Raw genomic sequence first — 24,491 nt, 5'->3', positions numbered from 1 at the left:
CTAAAGAAGTCTACAAACAATCAGCATTGTCTTGGGCTAAAGCAGGTACTCAAAGCGACTCAGTTGACTATAAGAAGTCCTTATATCGTCGCAATACGGGTTATGACTGGTCAAATAAATTGACGATTGTATTAGTACCTGGCGTTCCAAATAGGTAACAACGATATGAAATGCTAGAGGGACAATGAAACAGCTTTGTACTGTTATCGCCCTTATCAGTGAGCTAAGTAGGTGACGTTTACGAGTATGTGACTAGTATGTACCTATCATTAGCAATATGGGTTTCCATTATTACACATTTGTGATTAGTAATGATTAGGTCAATATTTTCCTTATAATTAAGCTTTTGAACGCCATGACGAATTGTCAAGAGGATAATTATGCTAGTACAGTCAGCAGAAGTTGCTAAGCGGGCCAGGTGTTCAAAATGATCTTGACGCGACTTTATTGTTACATAATAGAATAAGATGGTGTCAAGGTAATTTTGAACACCTCGCCCGCTTAGCAACTTCTGTTGCTGACTGTATGATGTGATTTGATATGAGTGATTTAGAGAAAGAGTGAATATTCTTTTATTTCACCTTCGTCGTACAGGACACAACATAAAAGAACTATAAAATAAATGTCTTCTATAGGACCAACGACAGCGACATAGCAAGTTATGAGTTATATGAAAAGCGACTTCAGTGCACTCTATACAATAAGGACTCTTTCTACCGGGTCGTTTCGGAACTATAGAAGTATGATCTTTACCTAGCCTTAATTCTATGACAGAGTATGGTAAATCAGCTACCAAATTTAGCCACATGAAGTGCGGGGCCCCGGCTACGCAAGGAGCGATCTTGTGAGGTAACAATTGCGAAGGACTGACGCCACGGTGTGCGAGTTTACAATAACGCTGTATACACTGACGGTGAGATATGTAGTTACAAGGTTTACCTCTATGATAGAATCCGGTAGATCGGCTAACTTAGCCACATGAAGCCCTAAGGAGTGTGTGGCCGGCCCCGGAGCAATCTTGTGAAGTAACAGCAACTGTTGGTCCACAACGGACGCCTCGGCGTGCGAGTTCACAATTACGTTGGGATGCAAGCTTGGCAACCGGGTTAGCTCGTGGTAGTGGGTCGCGAAGAGGCAGAAGCATTTACATTTCGTTGCTAGCTCCCTGGAAAGATAATGATAAATTGATAACAGTTTATTTTGGATTCAAACAACACTGTGTTGCTTAGATTAGTTATTTTGGGTAAGTACCCTAAAATTACAGACACGGAATAATATCCGCTGGAGATTAAAACACTAGGTTCATGAAGAAAATTGGTCTTACAATATAAGCAATAGTATGTTTCACATTGGATTTGAATTTTAAAGTATAAAATATGTTGGGATTATTTATCGAGCGAAGGTCATCCAATCATGTAACGGATATCCGACGGAATTAGATAAAGGTCTAATGTACCATTGTAAAACCATTAACAAAATAAGATTATTCTAGAACTTCGCCTTATCATTTCAACACTTACGAGGTTAAGAAAGATTTAAAAGTTGTTTTTTGCTTTTTCAACTTCGTTAGGTAAATATATATCTTAATTGCCTGAAAATAAATGATATTTGATTTTAATTTAATTTGAATAACGTATTTGTCTTATCTGATATGATCTGATATGATAGTTTTATTTCCAATAATATAATTATTGGTGAGTATGACAGCAATTATGAATTTATAAAATTTGCAGTAGCGGCAATATTTTGAATACCGTGTCAATAACTAAATACTATTAACTAATTATGTCATGCCAATTATTGGCAAAGCAAATTTTAAGGAAGGAAAACCACTGTCAAAACAAATAAGAAGCTGAGCTAGAAATTCATGAAACGGATTCGTTGGTTTCGGCCAGAATATACTATATTGTTACTTTTCAGTAAGTACAAGTAAGTACTTTTGGCATATAGATGCGTTTAAAAGTCGCCCTTATTGACAACGAACAATCAAATAGTTTTTTAGGGTTCCGTACCCAAAGGGTAAAACGGGACCCTATTACTAAGACTTCGCTGTCCGTCCGTCCGTCCGTCCGTCCGTCCGTCCGTCCGTCCGTCCGTCCGTCTGTCACCAGGCTGTATCTCACGAACCGTGATAGCTACAGTTGAAATTTTCACAGATGATGTATTTCTGTTGCCGCTATAACAACAAATACTAAAAACAGAATAAAATAAAGATTTAAATGGGGCTCCCATACAACAAACGTGATTTTTGACCAAAGTTAAGCAACGTCGGGAGGGGTCAGTACTTGGATGGGTGACCGTTTTTTTTGCTTTTTTTTTGTTTTTTTTTTTTTGCATATGGTACGGAACCCTTCGTGCGCGAGTCCGACTCGCACTTGCCCGGTTTCTTGTAACCATTACAAATTATTAAGAAAATGACCACGAGTCATCTTTAAAGAATGTTAATAACAAGTGCGTCTAGTAGGCGCCTTCCAAGGAAAAGTTGTACTTCCATAGATTCATATCTTTTGTATGAATTATGATAAATGTTTGTACGTCAACAGAATCGAATACAAGTTATCTTATCTGGAGTATTACATTTTTGTTTTAATTCTTTGAATCCACACGTCATAACAAAACACGGCATTATCATGTTTTTATCTGACTGCCTACAGGAAGGCTTATGAATTCAGCAGTATATATTTGTATGTTATCTTTAGCCCCATACTTAGTCTACTCATATACTTAGGGCCACTTGTATCATCCCACTAACCCGGGGTTAACCGGTTAAACCGTAAACCCAATGTCAAATTGTTCTGGTAACCATGGTAACTCTAGGTTTAACCGGTTAACCCCAGGTTAGTGAATGGTGCAAGTGGCTCTTAGTCGATTTCGTTGAATGGAGACTCAGATTTGAATTCATTATTTATTTCTAAATAATTATGATTATAAAAGTTGCAGAATAAAATTAGCTACTTTCTATGGGCAAAATAGATTATTTCCTTGAAATCTACCTCCTGTGGTAACCGGTTAATAATAATGACAGCTAATCTCCTTACAATGTTGCGTTCTAGACCACCCAGCGAGGTTTTATTTAGGAGAAACGCAACTTTGTATTTAATCTAGACACTTTCTTTTTTTAGGGTTTCATAGTCAACTAGGAACACTTATAGTTTATTAAGACGAAACAGGAGCTGAGTTTTAAACATTTTAGGTAAATATACCCGTCTCGCTAACGGAAGCGGCTCCTAAAACTAGTGCGATAAGGACAAGGCGAAAAATCCTACTTAAAAATCTCATGAATCGAGGTTTCGTACTCGACTGTTTCCTCCTCCAAAACTTAACGAATTGTAACCAAATTTGGAAATCTAAATGATTATGAAATTATCTGTGTCGGACCGTTTTGCTTTTTTGGCTAATTGATATCAGTTTTGAATATTACGCCTCTCATTGCGGCATAGTCAATGAGGCCATTTTGGCCATTTTTAAAGGGCTCTGGCGCCTTAAAAAACAAAAATATCAAAAAAAGCAAAACGGTCCGACACAGATTTTGACAATATTAATCTGTGTTGAAAAAATCATTGCTCTAGCATCAAAACCCACTAAGGAAACAGTCGAGTACCTTTGTATGGAGAAATGACCACTCCTGTTGGCCCTTAACACTCCTTATCGCTGGTGGTCGGGCGTTCAGCTCATCCCATCTGATATCTAGTTTGTCAAGTCGATGTGATTCAAAGTCATCAGTTTGTTTAAGGACTATCTGAAGATCTTTACTTCAGACAATGATTTCCTATGATATGATATGATATCAACTGTATAGAATTAAATACTTACTCAGCAATAGCCCAAGCTATTCCGCAGCCTTCGTAGGTCGACGTGCCTCGTCCCAATTCGTCGATGAGCACCAGAGAGTCCGGTGTTGCAGTCTGAAAATGTTAACGTTGGTAGTGTGTGGCTTGGAAAAAAAAAGTTTTTAAAATTCTAAAAGGTTACGGGTCCATCCCACAATAGCGTTTTTGGAGCGTCGGCGTCAGTCAGCGATGTAGAAAATGGCGTCGCTGCGCAGTCGCGCCACAAAATAAATAATAGTACTACGTACAGAAGGTTCACTCTTTAACAAAACGCGTCTATTATGACAGATAAGACCGCAAGGTGGTGCAAGCGCGAGCAGGCATCCGTTTCGTAGCGGGCGTGGCAACCACTACTGCTAGACACCAAAATTTGTGTGGGCCGCATGTACTTATAGCGACGCGACGAAATCGCGGAGTGAGTCACGCTTGTTACAGCATACGGGTTCATTTAGACGATGTAAGAATTCGCATGCCGTCTAAATCAGATCTCAGACGGCGCGCGGACTCGTATGCGATTTTAGTTACATACCGGACTGTGGATTACGTCCAATTCAACCGTCCAATCAAAACCCGCAACGGTATGAAATTCGCATGCGAGTTCTCGCATCGTCTAAATCGGGCTTGAATCGGCCCCACCTTCAGTATGGTAGCGGACTCGATCATCTCCAGCATGAAGGTGCTCTGGCCGCGCTGCTCCCGGTCGGCCGCGCCCACCCTGGCGCAGAGCGCTCGTAGTCTCGGTATAGTGGCCGCCGCGGCCGGCACGAGGCAGCCCGCGTGCGCCAGCAGCGCCGCCGCGCCGCACGACCGCATCCACGTCGACTTGCCGCCCATGTTGGCGCCCGTCACTATGTGCATCAGGCGCGAATCTGAAACCAGTTCCGCGGGTAAGGGTCGGTTGCACGAAACCGTCTGTCCCCATTAATGCGTTTGCTAAATTTATTTGTATGGGAAATTTCATACTTTTCTGCTGTTTGACGTTAATCAGTTCGTTAAATGTGGTCGGTGCGACTATCTAAGTGCCAGTTGCACCAACCACATTTGACAGACTGATCATCGTCAGCCGGCGCGCCCCGCGCCTTTACTATGAAACTTTCCATACATAAAAATTTAGCGAACTCTTTAACGTTCGTAACAGCAAAAAGAATAGATAGTATAGAGGGGTCCTGTCAAAGTAAATTTTGTAGTCACGGTACATTTACTGCCATCTATCGACACACGATTAAAACTTAAAATAAAATTGAAAATGTATAAATGAATTAATAGTACATTTCGATGCTAGTGCGGAAGGTATGTCATTACTTCACGAGTACCGAGATATCTTGCCACGAGCCGCAGGCGAGTGGCAAGACTCGGGACGAGTGAAGAATGACATTTCCGCACGTGTATCGAACGACGTTTTTTAATACAGTTGCGAAAAAATAAGAAAAACATAGTTAATCGTACACTAAACAAAAGTGGTAACAGTGACAGCTCGGTTAGACGTCGTCTTTAAGTATATTATATCTATGGGCGTTTGGCAGCTATTCCGTTCCATTCCAGTCAACTTATTAAGAACGGAATTTTCAATATTGAATATTAAAAAATAAACGTGTTATAATCATGAAGAGGTAAGTAATTAAATATGAAATATGTAATATTTTTCGTATTCTTACATTAACGGTAGGTTTTTATGCTGATTACGACGTTTAAAGGAAAGTAATATTAACACTCATCAATAAGTAGTCGTGAATTGGAACAAGTATAAATTTAAAAAAATTGGAAAAGTAAAAAGCACTAGTTCGAGATAACCAACTTTCCGCACGCTAAACAGCTACGTAAAGTAGCACTTTTTGAGCAACTGTATTAAAAAATATGTTTACGGATATATGATTATTAATTTTTATTGTTCCACAATGACCCATGTTCTTTCACTGATACGTGTTAAAATTGTTAAATATCAAACGGTGTCGCCAACGCCATCTAAACGACAATAGACCAAAGGTATATGGCGCCATCTATTCGACAGTGACTTTTGCTTGACATCCGAGGCACGTTTTTTTCTTAGACTTTATTTATCTTATACGGAGTTATATATATCTCTGGTAACAGTTTGGTGCAACCGACCCTAAGTATTTTAAATTTTTAACGGCCTAACTAGTCGATAGTGACTCCGCCTATCAGAATCAGAATCAGAATCAGAATTGGTTTATTTTCATAGTTATCGGTTACAATTTGTGTCCCTGCTCCCGTTCGAGTCTCAGGGGTGTATGCTCGCTTAAGTCTAGGTGAGATCAGTGCAAGTGTGGTGTATTTGATTTATGTTAGTTACTTTATATAAGGACAACTATCATTGAACGTTCTTTGTTGTGTTCTTAATAACTACTTAAAACTAACTTACAATCTATGTGACCTAGGAACTGTTACTCTTGTACTGAGTGGTCTCCTGCGGTCTTTTTTATTTACGATATACGGAATGTCTCCTATCCTATGGTTAGTGAGTAAAGGGTTAAATTGACCGTAGCCGAGATATGCGTCACCTGGGGTATCAAGGTCCGCTATGTTCAGCTGTTTCAATTTCTCCAGCATATCTTGATGCAGATCGTGGACACGAATGTGCCACGGGTCCCAATCTAATGTGTCCCACAGCATTTCAGTAGGTGTGCGTCGCGGGAACTGTGCTGCTGATTTTAAAGCCATACGGTATTGCCTCTCTATTTTGAGCAAGTTGGTTTTACTATACCGTGGCAGGAGTTGAACGGTACCATAGTCCAGTACCGGTAACAGACACGCTTGAATGATGGCAAGTTTCACTGTGATGTCTGTTTTTGCATAGTAGCCAATGATTGAGCTGAGGGCTCCACGTATACGCTTTGCCTTTGTCGTTACCAGGTTCGTGTGCGGCCCCATCGTCATTGTCTTATCAAAAATCACTCCGAGGTACTTTGTTTCTTTCTTGTACGGCAAAGTCTGGTCTTTTAGTTTAACCGTTGGTTTGTAGCCCCTTTTTCTGGTAAACATGATGCATTCCGTCTTTTCGACATTACACTTCAGTCCCCAACGCTTATAATAATCAATGACAGTTTCCACTGCCCATTCTGCTCTGGTTGTAGCCTGGTCTGGACGGGCTGCCCTGTTCAGCACACAGAGGTCGTCTGCATATTGCGACAACTTGATACCTTGTAATCTGTCATGTTCGTCCCATATATCGTGCACGTACAAATTGAAGATAACAGGCCCAAGTATGGAGCCCTGCGGTACACCATGTGGGACGTGCATTTCTTCTCCTATGGTAGTGCGAAACTTGCCTCGCACTGTCCGGTCCATCAGATAGTTTTCTATCATCTTTATTAAGTTATTTTCAACATTTTTGGTTTGTAACTTCTTGATAAGGCCGCGATGATTAATCGAGTCGAATGCCTTACTTAAATCAGTCGATATCATTGCTACACTGTCTTTTACATCAAGTGCGTCGGTTATAAATTTTCCGGTGCGAAGTATCTGTGTGCCAGTACCTCGTGCTTGTGTGAACCCATGTTGAAACGGTGGTTGTAGTCGACGGCTAATATCCTGTAACCTTGTCAGTATTAACCTTTCACACAGTTTACCCATAATGTTAAGTAACGTTATGGGTCTGTATGATTTAGCATCTCTGTGGTTCTTACCGGATTTGTGAAGGAAGATACACTCTCCTTGCTTCCATCGACTCGGGAAGTAGCCTGTGGAGAGCACGTAGTTTGCTACCTTTTTGTATGCCTCGAGAAATGCTTGTCCTCCGAGTTTTAGAGCGTCCGCTCGTAGTTGGTCCGGGCCAGGCGCTTTTTTGTTTTTAAACCTTCTAAGTGCTATTTTAATTTCATCTGTTGACGTTAGATCGAGTGGGTGAAACGGAGTTATCTTCTCTGTCCCTTCATCTTCCGGCGAAATAGTAGCTTCCTTAACGATAGCAGCATCAACGAGCACGTCAATCGTTTCTTTTTCAGTGTTGCAGTTCGCAATCTGCGGTAATTTTTGTGGTGGCATTTTCATGCTGCGTTGGATGCGCCACATATGACTTCTACTATTTCGTGGATCTTCGAGAATCTTCAGCCAAGATTCCTCTTGAAGTGTGCGTAACGCAATGGACACTTCGCGTTTCAGTCTATTGTGTTCTCGGCGTAGAGCTGGCTGTCGTAGTTGGTTGTGTCGCAAACGCCACGCTTTGTTGCGTGCAGCGTTCCTATCCATGATGAGTTGCTTGATCTCCGCCGGTAAGTGATCTCGTCTGCAATCTTCTTTAAGAGGAGCCAGTTCATTCAGCGCTGCAGTCAGGGAGGTTTCCAACCGTTGTATAAACGTGTCACAGTCTACATCGCTGTTAATATCGCCGAGATGTCCCATGGTTTCAGTAAAAATAGCCTCGTATCTTTTGGAGAGTTGCTCGTTTTCGTAGATCGCTTTCATGTTTCGCACTAGCTTTGGCTCTCGAGCTACATCGATGTGTAGATCGAGCAACCAAGGTAAATGATCTGAGCCGATAGATTCGATGCCTCTCGCTGTGACTCTGTCTATATTTTGTGACTCATGCGTGAGAATTTCGGTGTCTAGTATACCGTTACCTCGACTATTTGGTCTCGATGGCAGTCCAGTGTTGGAAAACGAACAAACATTTTCCTGAAGTAGTCGTTTAACAAGTGTACCGAGGCTTCTGTCACGTGTGTGGCCAAGTATTCTCATTTGAAGATTCATGTCTCCAATCACGACGGCGCTGCTTTCCATTAGGATATCCTCGAATTCGTCGCGTGCATGATGTTGATTTGGGATCGGGATGTATATACCTTTGATGTTTATTGATTCTCCGGTTGCATGATTAACAACGAGACGGATAGCTACACCCTCTATCCTTCTATCGTCATCCTGCCAGTTGGTAGTAAGATGAGTTTGCGTCCATCTTAGACCTCTAGCTATGTACATTGCAGTAGTAAGGTGTTCTGCTCTGGAATCTGTGATTTTATCATAGTCTTTGATGTTGTATTTTACTTTATCAAAGTCAAGCTTACACTCGTTTACCACAATGATTTGGGGTCTGTACTTATTTGTCAAAGCTTTGAGTTCTTCGAATTTCTTTCTTAGCCCCTGAGCGTTGACATGCAATATGCGTAGTTTTGCAAAGTGCTTGCTCCTAAAAGAAGTCGCCATTTGTGAGCTCTAGAAGTATGTTACATAGTTTTCGCATGGTTTCAATAAGCATCATCTTTTTGTCCATTGGGTGTACGACGATTGACGCATTTGTGGTAGAGACCTGCTGTTGATTGCTGGACTGCTGTAATGGTCTACCAGTGTCCGCGTTGCTGTTTATTTGTTGTAGGGCAGAGACCGCATTCGCAAAAGAGACTCCTTGTTTAATATTATTCGCCATTGCTCTTCTGGCTGTGATAGTTGGTCTCTTATTTTTCGCTTCTCGAGCAGCATGCAGATCCATTTGCCTTTTAATTTCAGCTTGAAAATGCTCACATTTCACTTGATTTGCTCCATGGCCTGGTTTGTGACAAGCATAGCACACCTCAATCTCCATGTTTTCTTGATTGGCTACGGTAATCGTTTCCGGACATTTGCGGCCGTGGCACGCTGATGTTGAATGGTTAAATAGGTAGCAATTTTTACACTGCACTACTCGTTTAGGATCTTTTTTGTATGGCTCCGGCTTCATTTTAGGAGCTCCAAAAAAGTGGTCAGAGGTGTTTCTCATTGCTAGTGCCACGTCTTCGAAGCTATGCGATTGATCAAAAATGACCAGTTGCAAATGGTCCTTTATTTTTTTAATATTGAGTGGACGAATACCTATACATCTTTCGATCTCATCAAGTTGTATCTCAAGTGGTTCATCGTATGTATTATTGCGAAGGATGACTCTCGTTGCATGTTGTTGCTCCCCTTTGGGGACGGGGGCTACAAATCTCAGTTCTTTATTAAGCGCGCTAAGGGCTTCAATCACTTTTTTACGAGCTTCGCCGTTTTTGGGCTTTATCCAAATTACTTTTTTATTTGGTGTAATGCTGTAGCAGCAACCAAGTGAGATGGCCATGTCTCTTATCTTTTTAACTGCTTCTGCATTTTCAATCAGTTCACGGTCGGTGATTCGGATCATTGGTATGTGTGCCGATGGTTGCTGATAAGGAACAGACTTAGCCTCTGCGTGCGGCGTTGAAGCATTTCCCTCTCCAGTGGTTATATCGGGTGTTTTGATGATCGCGTTCTTATCTGTGGTTCGTCCAGAGTGGTCCATTCGGGCTCGCTTCTTACTTTTATATTGTTGAGACCATTCGTCGCTCGATTTCTGTGCTTCTTGTGTATTTTGTTCGTTGGTTTGCGATAAAGTATCAAAACGGTTTGTGATAGGAATATTCACGCGTATGTGATCCGCCAAATCGTCCTTCGAAGCATACGCCGGCCGGCCCCTCGAATTATCTCGACGCCCGGGTGTGGTACTCGCTGCGCTAAGTTCAATACTTTTGCCGCGCGATTTTCGTTGTTTATTAGTTTTATTGACTTGATTATGTGGGTAAATCATGTAGTCGTTAACAATTTTACATTCACAAATCACGCGTTCTTTGCTTATTAAATCAAGATTCGGAATGATTTTAATGTGGAACTGCTTATTGCATTCTCGACAATTTTTAGTGTTCCGTACAAAACTTTGTTTACGGAACACTTATGGGATCACTTCGGTCTTGCAAATCAGTTAAATACGTTTTTCTCAGAGACCGTTTGACATAGATACCTAAAATTTGGAACAGTTATAGCAATTACCACCACTCATATTGTAAATAAGTCAAAACTGCTTATTTCTTATTAAAGGGGGAAATTTAGGGGGTTGAGAGGGGTAGGCTGAAACTTTTTTCATTTGTAAGAATCGTGTGGGGTACCATTAGAAAGCTTGCAAAAAATTGAGTCGATGGACTGATTTTGACTTCATTTTAGACTGCAATAGTTTCGTCAAAAAATGCATTTAAAGTTGCAAGTTTTCATACAAAAATTTTCACCTCTGTCCTGGCGATTTTCGCGAAAACTATAGCTAACAGGCAGCTGACCAGTCAATACCCAACTTAAAGAAGCATGGAGACGGCGGGAAAATTATCAGCTTAACTTTATCTTTATTAGTTTTTCAACTGCAGCTTGACCTTTGGTTGCTTAGGGCTAGCTAACTGATGCTTACACTGGTCAATTCATATTAGGCGAGAAACATCCTTAGTTAAAACTTTGGCATTTAAATTTATGACTTATGTCTTTGACACAAAGTTTAATTCTGCTTGCTTATTTTTGTGGGATATTTAATTTTATCTCAATAGCCTACCATAAGTATGAGAGAGTTCTACAAAATACGACCTTATTATAATGCAAATAAGTTTCAATTTCGAACGGGCTTTCCAACCAATGGACTAGGCGTCTCAAAAATCTGAAAAATTCAAATTAAGAATTCCGTTCTTGACTGTCGTTGTGTTTTTTTTTCCACAATAGGACACATAGAGTTAGTAAGGCGTATAGAGATAATAAAGTCATTTAATATTTATGAACAGCTTTGGCCTCATGTATAGATTTTATTGAGAGTATCTGATTCGTCGAAACAATATACACAATATTCCTTTTCATTAAGTACCATTACATTTCTGTATTAATTGTATAATTATAATATCTATTAATTATATTCAGTACTTATGTATATTTTTGAACGGATCGGTGAGCAACAAGATTCAGGGCTATAACCGCGAAAATAGAAGTTCGCAAATTGCGAGCATTTTTCTCTGTCACTCTAATTACGCCTTCATTGGAGTAAAAGAGAAAATCCCCGCAAATGGCGAATTTCGGTTTTCGCGGTAGCCCCTCAGTCCTGTTACGAGAAAATAATTTTGGAAGACATTAATAGTATATGACAGTTAAATATCACAGTTTTTAGAAACAAAGGTAAAATTGACGAAATATTTAAAGTAAGCCGATCTTGTTTTTTAGCAGTTCTAAATAATATTAAAGTCTATATACCGGGTGTGGCCTGTAATATGAGCAAAAAATTAAACTGTAGGCTGTCCTCCTCATACTGACCAACATTTGTTCAGCTACTTTTAAAAATAACTTGTGGTTTGATTTTTAATACACTTTAAAGTTTATTCTAAGACGCAATGTATTTCGAATTTGGTTATGTTTAAGGCGTGACAAGCAACGTCAATCACAATGATATGGCGTTAGTACAGTCATTATATCCAAAAAACCGACCCTACCCGTGATTAATTAGTTCTTGGATTTTTTTTTCGTAGGTCCCTCGGGGGGGTCACTGGGAGTGTAAATTCAAAAAGTAGGCTTAATCAGGCTCCTGCGTATATTCGAAAAATGGTTTTTTTCCAAAGAAACGGTTTTTCTTCAATAACTCGGCCATTTTTGATTTTATAGTAAAACCGTAAGGACAAAAACTGTAGGAAATTTGATTCTCTACAAGCTAGTCCAGTCATTATATCCAAAAAACCGACCTTTCCCATGAATAATCAGTTCTTGGATGTTTTTTTCGTACGTCCCTCGGGGGAATCACTGGGAGTGTAAATTCAAAAAGTAGACTGAATCAGGGTCCTGTGTATATTCGAAAAACGGTTTTTCTTGACTAACTCGGTCATTTTTGATTTTACAGTAAAACCGTGAGGACAAAAATTGTTCAGAATTTGATTCTCTACAACTTCGTTTCCCTTCATTTATGCCGTAAAGCGTGGAACATAGGAGATAATGATAATATTTTGAATTTGTCGCGTTTTTCAGGTTTAATTTCTAAAATATCGATTTTGGGGGAAAGAAGGTGGGAACCAAAATTGTTCAGAATTTGATTCTCTACAAGTTTAGTCCTCTTCATTTATGTCGTAAAGTTGAAAATAAACGGGATGTTGAAAATATTTTGAATTTGTCGCTTTTTTCAAATTTTATTTCCAAACTATCGATCCTAGAAGAAAAATTGTGAGGACCCAACTTGTAGAGAATCAAATTTTCTAAAATTTTTGTCCTCGCGGTTTTACTGTAAAATCAAAAATGACCGAGTTATTCAAGAAAAACCGTTTTTGGAATATACACAGGACCCTGATTCAGTCTACTCTTTGAATTTACACTCCCAGTGATTCCCCCGAGGGACGTACAAAAAAAAATCCAAGAACTGATTATTCACGGGAAGGGTCGGTTTTTTTGATATAATGACTGGACTAACTTGTAGAGAATCAAATTTCCTACAGTTTTTGTCCTCACGGTTTTACTTTAAAATCAAAAATGGCCGAGTTATTGAAGAAAAACCGTTTTTTTGGAAAAAAAACCATTTTTTGAATATACGCAGGAGCCTGATTAAGCCTACTTTTTGAATTTACACTCCCAGTGACCCCCCCGAGGGACCTACGAAAAAAAAATCCAAGAACTAATTATTCACGGGTCAAAATCTATAATGACTGTACTACGTGGCGATGACGTCCATTGAAGATAATATTTATTTAGTATGAAAAATAGGGAGTCTAAATACTTCATAATTTTTAAAAGTTGTTGAACAAAAGTGTCACCCTCTGAGGAGTACAATCTATGTTTTAATTATTTGCTCGTGTTACAGGCCACACCCGGTATATGGCATAGAACTAGAAACAAAATCAAATAAAAAATAATAATGAGTTCTAAATTCAAATTGAAGGAGTATACATTAAGGTATTATAGGCCAAGCGCGCACCACGATATTAATTTTTGCGACACGATTTTAGAATCGCGCTGTAATATATCGCAGAAAATTCACTGCGCGCACTGCGATGAAAAAGTCGACGATTTGTTCATTCTCAACATGGATTTCGTACCAGTCGCTTGTCATGAAACGTGTCTTTAATATGCGATTGCTGTATGACTTTGAGCATTTATAACACAAAGGTGATCCCCGTCTATTTCCATAATTAAATGGTCAATATCTAGCGTCTCATTTTGAGACTCCATTGGAGATGCAGGTGCCGAGATGTTGGGGTTTGGAGAGCGAAATGCCGACTGAGGTCCGGCCGGGGTGCGATTTTATTATCATAGTGCGCGCGGGGCCATACAACTCCGCATGCTGCAATTCACTTTGCGACAATCGCGTCGCGAACAATCGCGGAAAAATGTGACAAATCACAATTTTAAAATCGCTGCGTTTTTTTTGTAGCATATGCGCGCACTAACATATAAACACATACGTTGCATTTCTGCGACAAAATTATCGCAGGACAAAAAATCGTGGTGCGCGCTTGGCCTTACTCTAAATTATTATAATACATCAAGCATTCGCGAGATGCTCGACTTCGGTATTCAAACACAAAGCAATAGTCCAAGAATCTAACTAAATGCAAAGGCCGAAGGAGCGATTCGAAGATCCGAAGCGTCCGACAGACGCGCGCCTCCCGTAACTTTTCCAAGTATTTTTAAGTACAAGTCTCTAAGTCGCAAGATCCAAAGGCTGAAGTCGCATTAGGCCGAAAGCCCGAAGCATCCAGGAGGTCAGTTCTAAACACAGGTAATTAATACAAGTGTCTAAATGCGAAGGCCGGAGGCCGAGCTCCGCGTAGGGCCGAAGGCCCGAAGCCTGCAAGATGTCAGTGGTTAAACACAGAACTGACAGCCTGGACGCTTCGGGCCTTCGGCTCTACGCGGAGCTCGGCCTTCGGCTTTCGCATTTAGACACTTGTACTATTGTTCTGTGTTAACGCACTGACATCCTGGACGCTTCGGGCCTTCGGGCTACGCGGAGGTCGGCCTTTGGTCTTCACATTTAGACACTTGTACTATTGATCTGTGCTAAAGCGATGACATTTTGCTAAAGCTCGGCCTTCGGCCTTCGCACTTAGACACTTTGTACTATTGTTCTGTGTGTGTAGTTGAATACGGTATCCTAAAAACAGGCAAACAACCTCTGTAAAATGTAACGATGCGAGCGGTACGGCTACCATCAGTACGGTTACCATCAGTTTGTCACTGACATAAACGCCGTCGAGAACGTAATTTACTTTCTATACATCTCGCTCGCACTCGCATATTAGTGCAAACGGGATGTATAGAAAGTAAATTACGTTCTCGACGGCGTTTATGTCAGTGACAAACTGATGGTAACCGTACAGTTTGGCATTGACATAAACGCTACCGTGGGCGTGAACGTAATTTACTTTCTATGTATCTCGCTCGTACTGACATATTAGTGCGAAAGAGATATACCTATAGGAAGTAAATTACGTTCACGATATCGTTTATGTCAATGCCAAACTGATGGTAGCCGTACGGAACACTAAATGCCTCGAGCTATCTCGGACTTGGCCAAATTATTATTATTTACTTGGCATGTGGCCGCATTGCACGAAATGATTCGGATAATATGGCTACAACCATTTAATTCATCTTTTTCTATATTGGGGATTAGTTCTAGGAAACACTTAACACTGGTTTCTTTATGGCAGTCACTGCACTTAAGTTGTTTAATGTTGGTTTGGTCACTATGCCACTGGTAAAAGTTCTTTACATTATTTATTTTCGAGCAGTGCCAGCATTCGACCGGAAATCTGCCATCTGAGTCTTTTAAGATTGACCCTACTACTTTGTTATTGACTTTGCACTTATTCATATTGTTTGATTGATTATTTACTAATTTAGCACTCATAGAACTAATTTCACTAGTTTGTTCTTTGGGGTCTGCATCATCAGTGTCCATTAATCACCATTTATAAAGATAAGCGGTGCAATGCTCACTAATTGTTGCGTAATCGCACACCTGCGACGCGCACGGGAATAACGAAAACAACACAGCCTAGGTATCAGTGCAAAACGAATCCTGGTAACGGCATTTATTTGTGTGTTCATCACAAATATTTCTTCCTAAGTTATGAATGTTTTCTATGTATGGGCTATATATGCCCGGTATACTAATACGAAAATACATCAATAAATTCTTCACAAAAAAGAAAAAGGAATATATTAAATACTATTGATTGTTGAAACGTTTGTCACATGGAATAAAGGTGTCCAAGGAAGAAAACTCAAAAAGTAATGACCTAATGAATTATAAAAAATGTAATGGCTATTTTTAAACCAATATACCATTTTGCAATTTGAATATGACTTCGCAACTAGATTGACTGATAACACGGTTTACAAGAAGAAAGTAGATAAGCACAAAAAAATAAATGATTGTGCAAATACCAGGGAATTGTTGCAAATTGATTGTGACGTCACGCCCGTAACGACCGATAACAACAATATCGGATCACAAAATTACGAAAGTGAACGTGACAAAATGGATTTCTTTGTCAAGTTGATTGATGTATTGAATACAGAGAAATGAGATAACATTACAAGCAAGCTAAAAGAAAATTATGTATTGTGTATGTTCGATAGTTTGATGAGGACTGAACTGAAGACATTTGACTAAAATTCGGCACACAGATATCTAATCAATAGATTCAGATTTTTTTAAAGACAGGTAACTTTTTTTATCCCAAAATTCAACTACTAACGATCGGTTTTCCTAGGATAGCGGTGCTGTCATATAGCGGCCGTCTCCATTCTGATAATACGGCTAAATATGGATGTCATATTATTTGTATGGAGACGGCCGCTATATGACGGCACCGCTATCCTAGGAAACCAAAGCATAAGCGTGTGCAATGGGGGTTGAAATCTAAGAAGAGGGTGGGAGCGGATAGCGGTTCAACAACTTCTAATAGTATTAAATAGATATTAGTTAGTTATTTGTTATCTTATCTTTTTTCAAACTATTGGAAAGAGATAAGTTATCACATGGCACGTGCCATTGATGTGACTAAGTACATCGTAAAAAATAAATCTACTTATTCTAAACCTTCGACCTTTTCATAATCATGAATACTGAACATTGAAAATAGTTTTTGATTCCTTAGAGCTCGTGTTCAGGGTGGGGTAGGAAAATGGTCTTCGATAAAGAATTGAAACAACTGTACTGTCAAATGAGTTTTCAGGAGCAGTCACGAACATGAGATGAGATTTAAATTTGCAATTGCTGGCCTAGTAGTCGGGTCACGACATTACGCGACTGGCGACGGCGGCAGCGACAACCATGGGTGGGAACGAAAAGTCCAATCGCTGTCTCGCTCCAACCTATGGTTATCGCTACCGCCGTCGCACATGTTTGAGAAAATATTACCTCTCTAACACAACATCGTTGGCTAGATAGAACGAACCTAATCTTACCTCTCGCGAACACGACATGATTGGTGATTGGGTATTAATGACACCGCTCCTGAACCTACAAACAGATGTCGCAAATCTTTCAGCGCGATTTCATCGATCTTTTCAGTAACAACGGGCCTGCTGTACGAGAGCAAGACATCGAGGCCAAAGCAGGATAGACAGAACAGAAGACTGGCTAAGCTTGTAATATCAGTACATTATTGCACAAACCGAGAAACAATGAGGTCGTTTAGTAACACAAAGCAGACAATCCCCACTTCGGAGCATTTTTAGCAGCGATATTTGAGCTATTTGAAAGCGGTATCACGTTGAAAATATGAAATTTTATAACTAACTTATTAAAGTGGTGTTGAGAAGCAAAAGGAATGTTTCATGCTATATTATCAGGCATATATTATGAGTTTAATATTTACTGATAGCATATCGGTAATAAGAAATAAATTAATTGCATATTTTATGGGTGATACTTCTAGCGCAGGTTCGGGCTCGGCTTACTGAAGTCATACGAGTACTACATAGGTACACTTGTATTATTTTATTTTATTTTATTGTTTGTATTTCGGTTTTTTTCGTGAAGTTTTGTGCAGTCAGCGGTGGAGGTGCATGGCCACTTTATGAATGAATTCCATTCCTAATTGTGTCTATGCAGTTTTGCAGCTTGCTGTACACACAAACCTTGGCTTGTGCTGTTGATACTTGTGTGTGTGACTAATTTGTAATTATATTTGTAGTAGTAGTAGTAAACTCTTTATTGTACAAAAAGACATATTAAAAATAACATACAATGAGCAAGAAGTACAAAGGCGAACTTATCCCTTTGAGGGATTTGTCCTTTGTATGCCTACTTCATTTTTATAAGTGAGAACCTGTAATTGGCTCTGTAAATCTACTGTGGTTTTTAGCAATGTTTATAGTTTTTTTTTGTGCCGTGTGGTGCCGGCATCAGAAAAAATAGTACCACCCCATCTCGTCCCGTGGGTGTTGTATAAGGCGATTAAGGGAAAACTGGAGACACATATGCATATGAGCAAGGTTCGCCCGTATCCTTAGCGGGGTCTGTGCTCACAAGAGCTGTGCGCACGCCACATAGAAAAAAAAAGCTGTTGGTTTTCCAAGTATATACTGCCGTGCTAACAACATATGCAGTAATCGCAGTTGAAATGTCATGCAATTGTTTATCTTGTTCTCTTTGAATAAGTTCTTTATTTAAACGATGATTTTCATGCAAGTACTGTAAATACAATAAGCAGGGCAGTATAATAAAAAAATATAATAATAATAGATGAACCTTACCTCTTTTAAACACTACGTCATTGGGAATGAAGGACACGCCTTCTTGAACCTCCAAGCAAGGGTGTCGCAGGTCTTTCAGCACGAACTCGTTGATGTCCTCAGTGACGACGGGACGGCAATACGGCTCGGGCGCCGACACGGCCGCCACCGCGAACGAGACCAACACGTCGAGGCGCGATAGCACGTGGGACAGGCAGAACAGGCATTCGGAGTAGCCCGCTGGAAAATACAATTTATGATTAATACTAAGTTGTATGTCAATTGTTTGTAAGTCAATTGGTTTAGACCAGCGGTCGGCAACCTGCGGCCCGCGGGCCGCATGCGGCTCGTGAACCTGTCACTTGCGGCCCGAGAGCCGCCTTGGCTATTTTGTATGTAATAGTGACAAACGACAATGTCTCATAAAGTCATAAATATTAACAAAGTACGGCCCGCGTCATCTCCGTTAACTACTATGTGGCCCTTGGCTGCTAAAATGTTGCCACCCGCTGGTTTAGACCAAACAGGGTTATGTTATACCATATTAGGTTTGTCGGACCTTGTGTACAGTCGCCATCAGATGTATCGGAGCGGTCGAGGCGCTCACAAATATCTGAACACTCCTCTATTGTCAAGGCGTTAGAGTGCGTGTTTAGATATTATGAACACCTCGGCCGTTCCGATATATCTGATGGCGACTGTACGATCATCAGCTGGGTTACTGGGTGGTCTATTGTTAGCCTCATCGGGTAGGCACTTTACCAGGCGTGGCTCACTCCACGATTTCGTCGCTTTGCTACAGGTAGCTAAAAGTACATCCGTTCCACACTAATTTTGGTGGCTAGCCATAAGCTGCGCGTGGCGCTGTCACCACCTAGCGGCCATATCTGTCCTGATCGTAACAGACGCGTTTTGTTAGAGTGAGTCTTCTGTACCTAGTACTATTATTTATTCTGTAACTTTACACATACGGTACTCTACACGGTACTTAAACAGGTTTTCTCAGTCATGCGACTTTCATGTCTCAGATCGTGGGATCGAACCGCGATCGTACAAACAGCAAAACTTAACTGTCCATTGGTGGACCTTATGCCTTTTGTAATAAGGTTTATCGATGGACAGTTAAAAGTGTGAGCGATGGTACCAATAATTCCCTCAGGAAAGTCAGGAATTATGTATTGCCAAATCTTCCCAATCACGAAAACATCGTAACAGTCATTAGGATGGTATTCCATCTATCCAATATCTTGGTCCAATTTGTATCTGCGTCTCACATTTTGCTTAATGAGACAGCGAGATGCAATGCACATTGGACAAAGAAATTGTACAGGGGGAATACCACCCTTAGGTTGCAACCGAGATAGCGCTATAGTTCGTTTTTGTAGCATTAGAAATAAGGTAAACAATCTTGATCTGTCTTTTAATTGAAAAACACATTTTGAAAATAAGTTACGGCAAATATGTAACAATTATGAATCTAATACGATCATTTATATTCTTCTGCTTTCATAAGTAATAGTTTTCTTGATTTTTAAAAAGCGTTTTTCTATTAAAAGACATGTCAAGATCGCTTACCTTCTTGCAAGATCTTTCTAATGCTAAAAAAACGAACTATACAGCAGGGCTCTCCAAACCCCGGCCCGCCGACAGCGTTCCAATCCGGCCCGCGGGAGCCAGGCTCCAGGGGTTCAAGCCTTAATAGAGTCTGTGCGGAAAGAGAAGAGTCGTGGAATGTATGGGGCCCAATACATTCCACAACTCTTCTCTTTCCGCACAGACTCTAGCAGCAACCAGAAAAAAAGCCCTTCCCCCCCTCGGTGCCAACGGTGGCGCAATATGGCCCTAAAGTAAAAAAGGAGACCCCTGCGCTAGAGGTTTCGCATTCTAACTTACAAGCTATCCCCACGATTTCAGCCACGACTTTGTCCTGCTCTTTCTCGTAGTTAGTCCTGGTCTGCACGTACTCCTCGGTCAGATCGCCCAGCCTGCCAGTCTTGAACCTGACTCCGCCTTTCACTGCGTCTATGATTGTATACTTCTTGTTATTGCGGAGCGCCTGTTCTTCTTTCATTGTTACTCTGAAATTGTATTAATAGAAGCATAGTGTTCAAATTGTTGAAGAGTTTGACAGCTAAATCATACCTTGTCAAGTGCCATATTTTGTAAACTAAAATATCGTCGGGTGACAAGCAAAAGTCACTAACTAACACCATTGAAATTATTGGACAATAAACCGTGTTACAAGTGTAATAAAGTGCATTGTTACTTAAATTTTTTGATAGTACTTAGTGACTTTTGCTTGTCACCCGACGATATATGTCATATAGAAAAAGCGATAGCCAAGGCCGGAATCGAACCGGCGTCCCCCGCTTACGCGGCTAACGTCCTGACCAATAGACTACCCGGTCACGACAGATAAAAACATTTAACAAAGTAATTTGTTTTGTTCCCCAGTCGCCGTATCTCGAAGACGTTTGTGATCTTATATAGAAATGTAAGTGGCATAAAACTGAACAGCATAAATTAACTATTAACCCCTGGAGTCACGCGGACGCGATAACACACCAACAGAAAAGTCGCCTTATGAAAGTGTGTGTGTAAGACCTGACAAAAAGCAATGCAATATGCTCACGTGATTCTGTAAAAAATATTACCAAGTCAAAAAATCTCTGAAACTTAGATGTTGTCATTACAACATCTCAGCCGAGATGTGTTAGACTCGAGGGGTTAAACAGGCCATAGACTGCGGTGACTGTCAGTGTCCTGTTCAGTCCGTAGCGCTTGCAGTTGCTCGTCGAATGAGGGGTTCACTAGGAACTCACAAGTAAATATCCAACCTGTACTTACCTGAAGCAGAATCCGTTGGGCGTGCTTTCCAACTTGATAGTCTTGCCGGCGTCAAGACCCAGGTCGCGGGCAGCCTTGTGCAATTCTTTGTCTGCTGATGATTGCAGGTTGTCCAGTACAGTCTGTAACGCCTGCAGTTGCTCCTCGAAGGAGGGGTTCACTATGAACTCAACTAAATATCCGACCTGTACTTACCTGAAGCAGAATCCGTTGGGTGTGCTTTCCTACTTGATAGTCTTGCCGGCATCAAGACCCAGGTCGCGGGCAGCCTTGTGCAGTTATTTGTCTGCCGATGTTTGCAGGTTGTCCAGTTCAGTCCGTAGCGCTTGCAGTTGCTCGTCGAATGAGGGGTTCACTAGGAACTCACAACTAAATATCCAACCTGTACTTACCTGAAGCAGAATCCGTTGGGCGTGCCGTCCAACTTAATAGTCTTGCCGGCGTCAAGACCCAGGTCGCGGGCAGCCTTGTGCAGTTCTTTGTCTGCTGACGATTGCAGGTTGTCCAGTTCAGTCCGTAACGCTTGTAGTTGCTCGTCGAATGAGGGGTTCACTAGGAACTCACAACTCCAACCAACCAACCTGTACTTACCTGAAGCAGAATCCGTTGGGCGTGCTTTCCAACTTGATAGTCTTGCCGGCATCAAGACCCAGGTCGCGGGCAGCCTTATTCAGTTCTTTGTCTGCTGAAGATTGCAGGTTGTCCAGTACAGTCCGTAACGCCTGCAGTTGCTCGTCGAATGAGGGGTTCACTAGGAACTCACAAGTAAATATCCAACCTGTACTTACCTGAAGCAGAATCCGTTGGGCGTGCTTTCCAACTTGATAGTCTTGCCTGCATCAAGACCCAGGTCGCGGGCAGCCTTGTGCAGTTCTTTGTCTGCCGACGATTGCAGGTTGTCCAGTTCAGTCCGTAACGCTTGCAGTTGCTCGTCGAATGAGGGGTTCACTAGGAACTCGCCTGAAAAAGAAACATGCTATTACGGTCCTAGTCACGTCTCAAGGGTCTATTTACAAAGTATAACTTAAAAAGCTTCTAACTATATCTCCAGAGTACATACATTAACTTAAGTGCGTGACTGGCACTTTAAAAAGGCCAGGGAAAGACAGTTATTTTTTATGTTAATTTTTTTTATGTTCTCGAACAGTAGTTATAGTATTGTACAGTCAGCTGCAGAAGTTGCTAAGCGGGCCAGGTGTTCAAAATGATCTTGAGTTCTTGACGCCACTTTATTGTTAAGAGAATAAGAGCGTGTCAAGGTAATTATGAACAGCTCGCCCGCCTTAGCAACTTCTGCTGCTGACTGTACTACCTATGATAGTATTGAAACAATCTGGTAACACCATCATAAACGTAAAATTTCCCCAGAAGTTTGACGTTTACGGCGCAATTACACTGGGTCACAGAATAAATAATAGTACTAGGTACAGAAGACTCACTCTCTAACAAAACGCGTCTGTCACGATAAGCCCAGATATGACCGCTAGGTGGCGACAGCGCCACGCGCGGCTTATGGTAAACCCCAAAATTGGGGTCGAACGGATGGACTTTTAGCTACCTGTAGCAAAGCGACGAAATCGCGGAGTGAGCCACGCCTGACTGCGTCCATTCTGGGTCATTCGGCGCATAAAGCGATATCTGTTACCTGACAACCCCATCCTTCAATTCAGTGGCCGCATTACGAGAACGACCCAGTATTACATAAGAGTAAGGGGTCTTATGGTGTGGTGCTGTCAAATTATTTCCATGCGAACTTAACGTCTAACCAGTACGGATATGATGGTCATTCTTGTCTACGTGACAGCGTGATAAAACGGTCTCTGTCACTTTCTGTTCCACGGTGTTAAAAAGTGACAGTTATTTTATCACGTGGATAAAGATGGATAAAGCTATCCATAATACGCCGGCAGACTTTAACAATTGAACACAATTAACTAAGCCAATGTAGACCTTATTGAATAATTTTACGGTTTAGACTCACACAATACAAACAAGTGAGTCTAAACAACACAAACAAGTGAGTGAGTAAAATTATCCCAATGTTAGAATGTCTCACAACAGTTTAAATTCGATTATTGTAAACCTTATCTCGCGGAAATAAGGTCCAGATTTAGACATGGTCAATAACGTGTGTAAACTTGCCTCTATCAACAGCCTCCATGTCGACAGTAGTCTCAATCATCTCCTGGAATTTGCCGAGGTCTTCAGTTAGCTCTGAGATGGGCTCGGCGATGGAGGAGTGGACTGTAGCGTTGTCGGCCTCGGACAGGCAATGCAGGAGAGCCGGTAGACGTTTGATGGCCTGAAATTATAGTTAATATCATTTTAACAGGCAAAAATAAGTTTTTGGCAATAATTTCATTTTTGGTACAAGCTTTTATCGCTGACTGTACTTTTCTTACGACGGACAACTAATACTCATCGAGAAAATTCTAAAAACCCCTAACACAATTAGGTTGCGTTGTTTCATCACAGAGTTCCTATGGCCACCTCCTGTCTCCATCATCAGACCAGCTCGATGGCACCATAATATTGCATTGTCATCTGATTTATACATGCATGCAAAATTTCAGCTCAATCGGAAACCGGGAAGTGGATCAAATTTAACTTGCAAGATTTGATTACACACAGACAGACAGACAGACAACGGTCAGGTGAAACTAAATAAAAGCTTGTAATAGATATATCTCGTTAATCTCGTATTTAACACATCCATGACTCTGGACATTCTTGCGTTCGTGTGTGTCTGTTTATTCAATAATAGTCTCCTGTACAACAGTGACCTGGTAGATCCTATAGCAGTCGTGCAGGTTGGCCTTCCTCCTGGTGAGGCGGCGTGCGAGCGCCCTGAGGTCGGGCAGGCGCCGCAGGTGGTCGTCGTGCAGCTGCAGGCGCAGCGCCGAGCTGTGCACCAGCAGGGTCACCACGTCCAGACGCTCGTTGATCAGGTTTATGTCGCGGAGGGGCTGGCGCAGCCATTGGGCTAGGAGCCTGGAAGTAAAACGTTTTGCGTTATTTATTAAAACGTGTTTTTCAATTAAAAGACACATCAAGATTGTTTACCTTTTTTCTAATGCAAAAAAGAAACGAACTATAGCGTGTAGGGCGCCACAGGCGGCATGTAAGTAGGGGCGAATTGATGGTAGTCAGTTGGAATCTAGAATGACTGTAGGGGCGGTACCGTTTCCCCTGCTGCGTCCGGCAGTGGTCCAGCAAGCACAGCGGACTCCGGGACGGCGCAGGCGCATCTCCTAGTTCAGGGAGCACGTTGAGCGCGCTCAGCGCCGCCGCGTCCAAATGGAAGAACATATCTGACTGGATGGTGGTCAGACGGAATCTGGAATG

The 24,491-nt window shown here is 41.3% G+C and overlaps 1 protein-coding gene across 1 annotated transcript in view; it reads right to left on the bottom strand.

Moving 5' to 3' along the window:
* LOC134667972 (DNA mismatch repair protein Msh2) overlaps positions 1-24,491 on the bottom strand; it is a 46,358-nt gene that overhangs the window by 1,027 nt on the left and 20,840 nt on the right. The window contains exons 8-15 of the mRNA XM_063525411.1: positions 23,930-24,137; positions 23,289-23,448; positions 21,935-22,106; positions 20,193-20,377; positions 18,321-18,539; positions 4,467-4,699; positions 3,814-3,905; positions 940-1,165 (exon numbers count right to left, since the gene is read on the bottom strand). Of these exons, the coding sequence (XP_063381481.1) occupies positions 940-1,165; positions 3,814-3,905; positions 4,467-4,699; positions 18,321-18,539; positions 20,193-20,377; positions 21,935-22,106; positions 23,289-23,448; positions 23,930-24,137 (1,495 nt within the window). The remainder of the gene's footprint in view (positions 1-939; positions 1,166-3,813; positions 3,906-4,466; positions 4,700-18,320; positions 18,540-20,192; positions 20,378-21,934; positions 22,107-23,288; positions 23,449-23,929; positions 24,138-24,491) is intronic.

This window comes from Cydia fagiglandana, chromosome 10, assembly GCF_963556715.1.
Source record: "Cydia fagiglandana chromosome 10, ilCydFagi1.1, whole genome shotgun sequence".
In the NCBI taxonomy this organism is placed as follows: domain Eukaryota; kingdom Metazoa; phylum Arthropoda; class Insecta; order Lepidoptera; family Tortricidae; genus Cydia; species Cydia fagiglandana.
The sequence above is the reverse complement of the archived record's forward strand: the minus strand, read 5'-3'. Positions and strand labels throughout refer to the sequence as shown.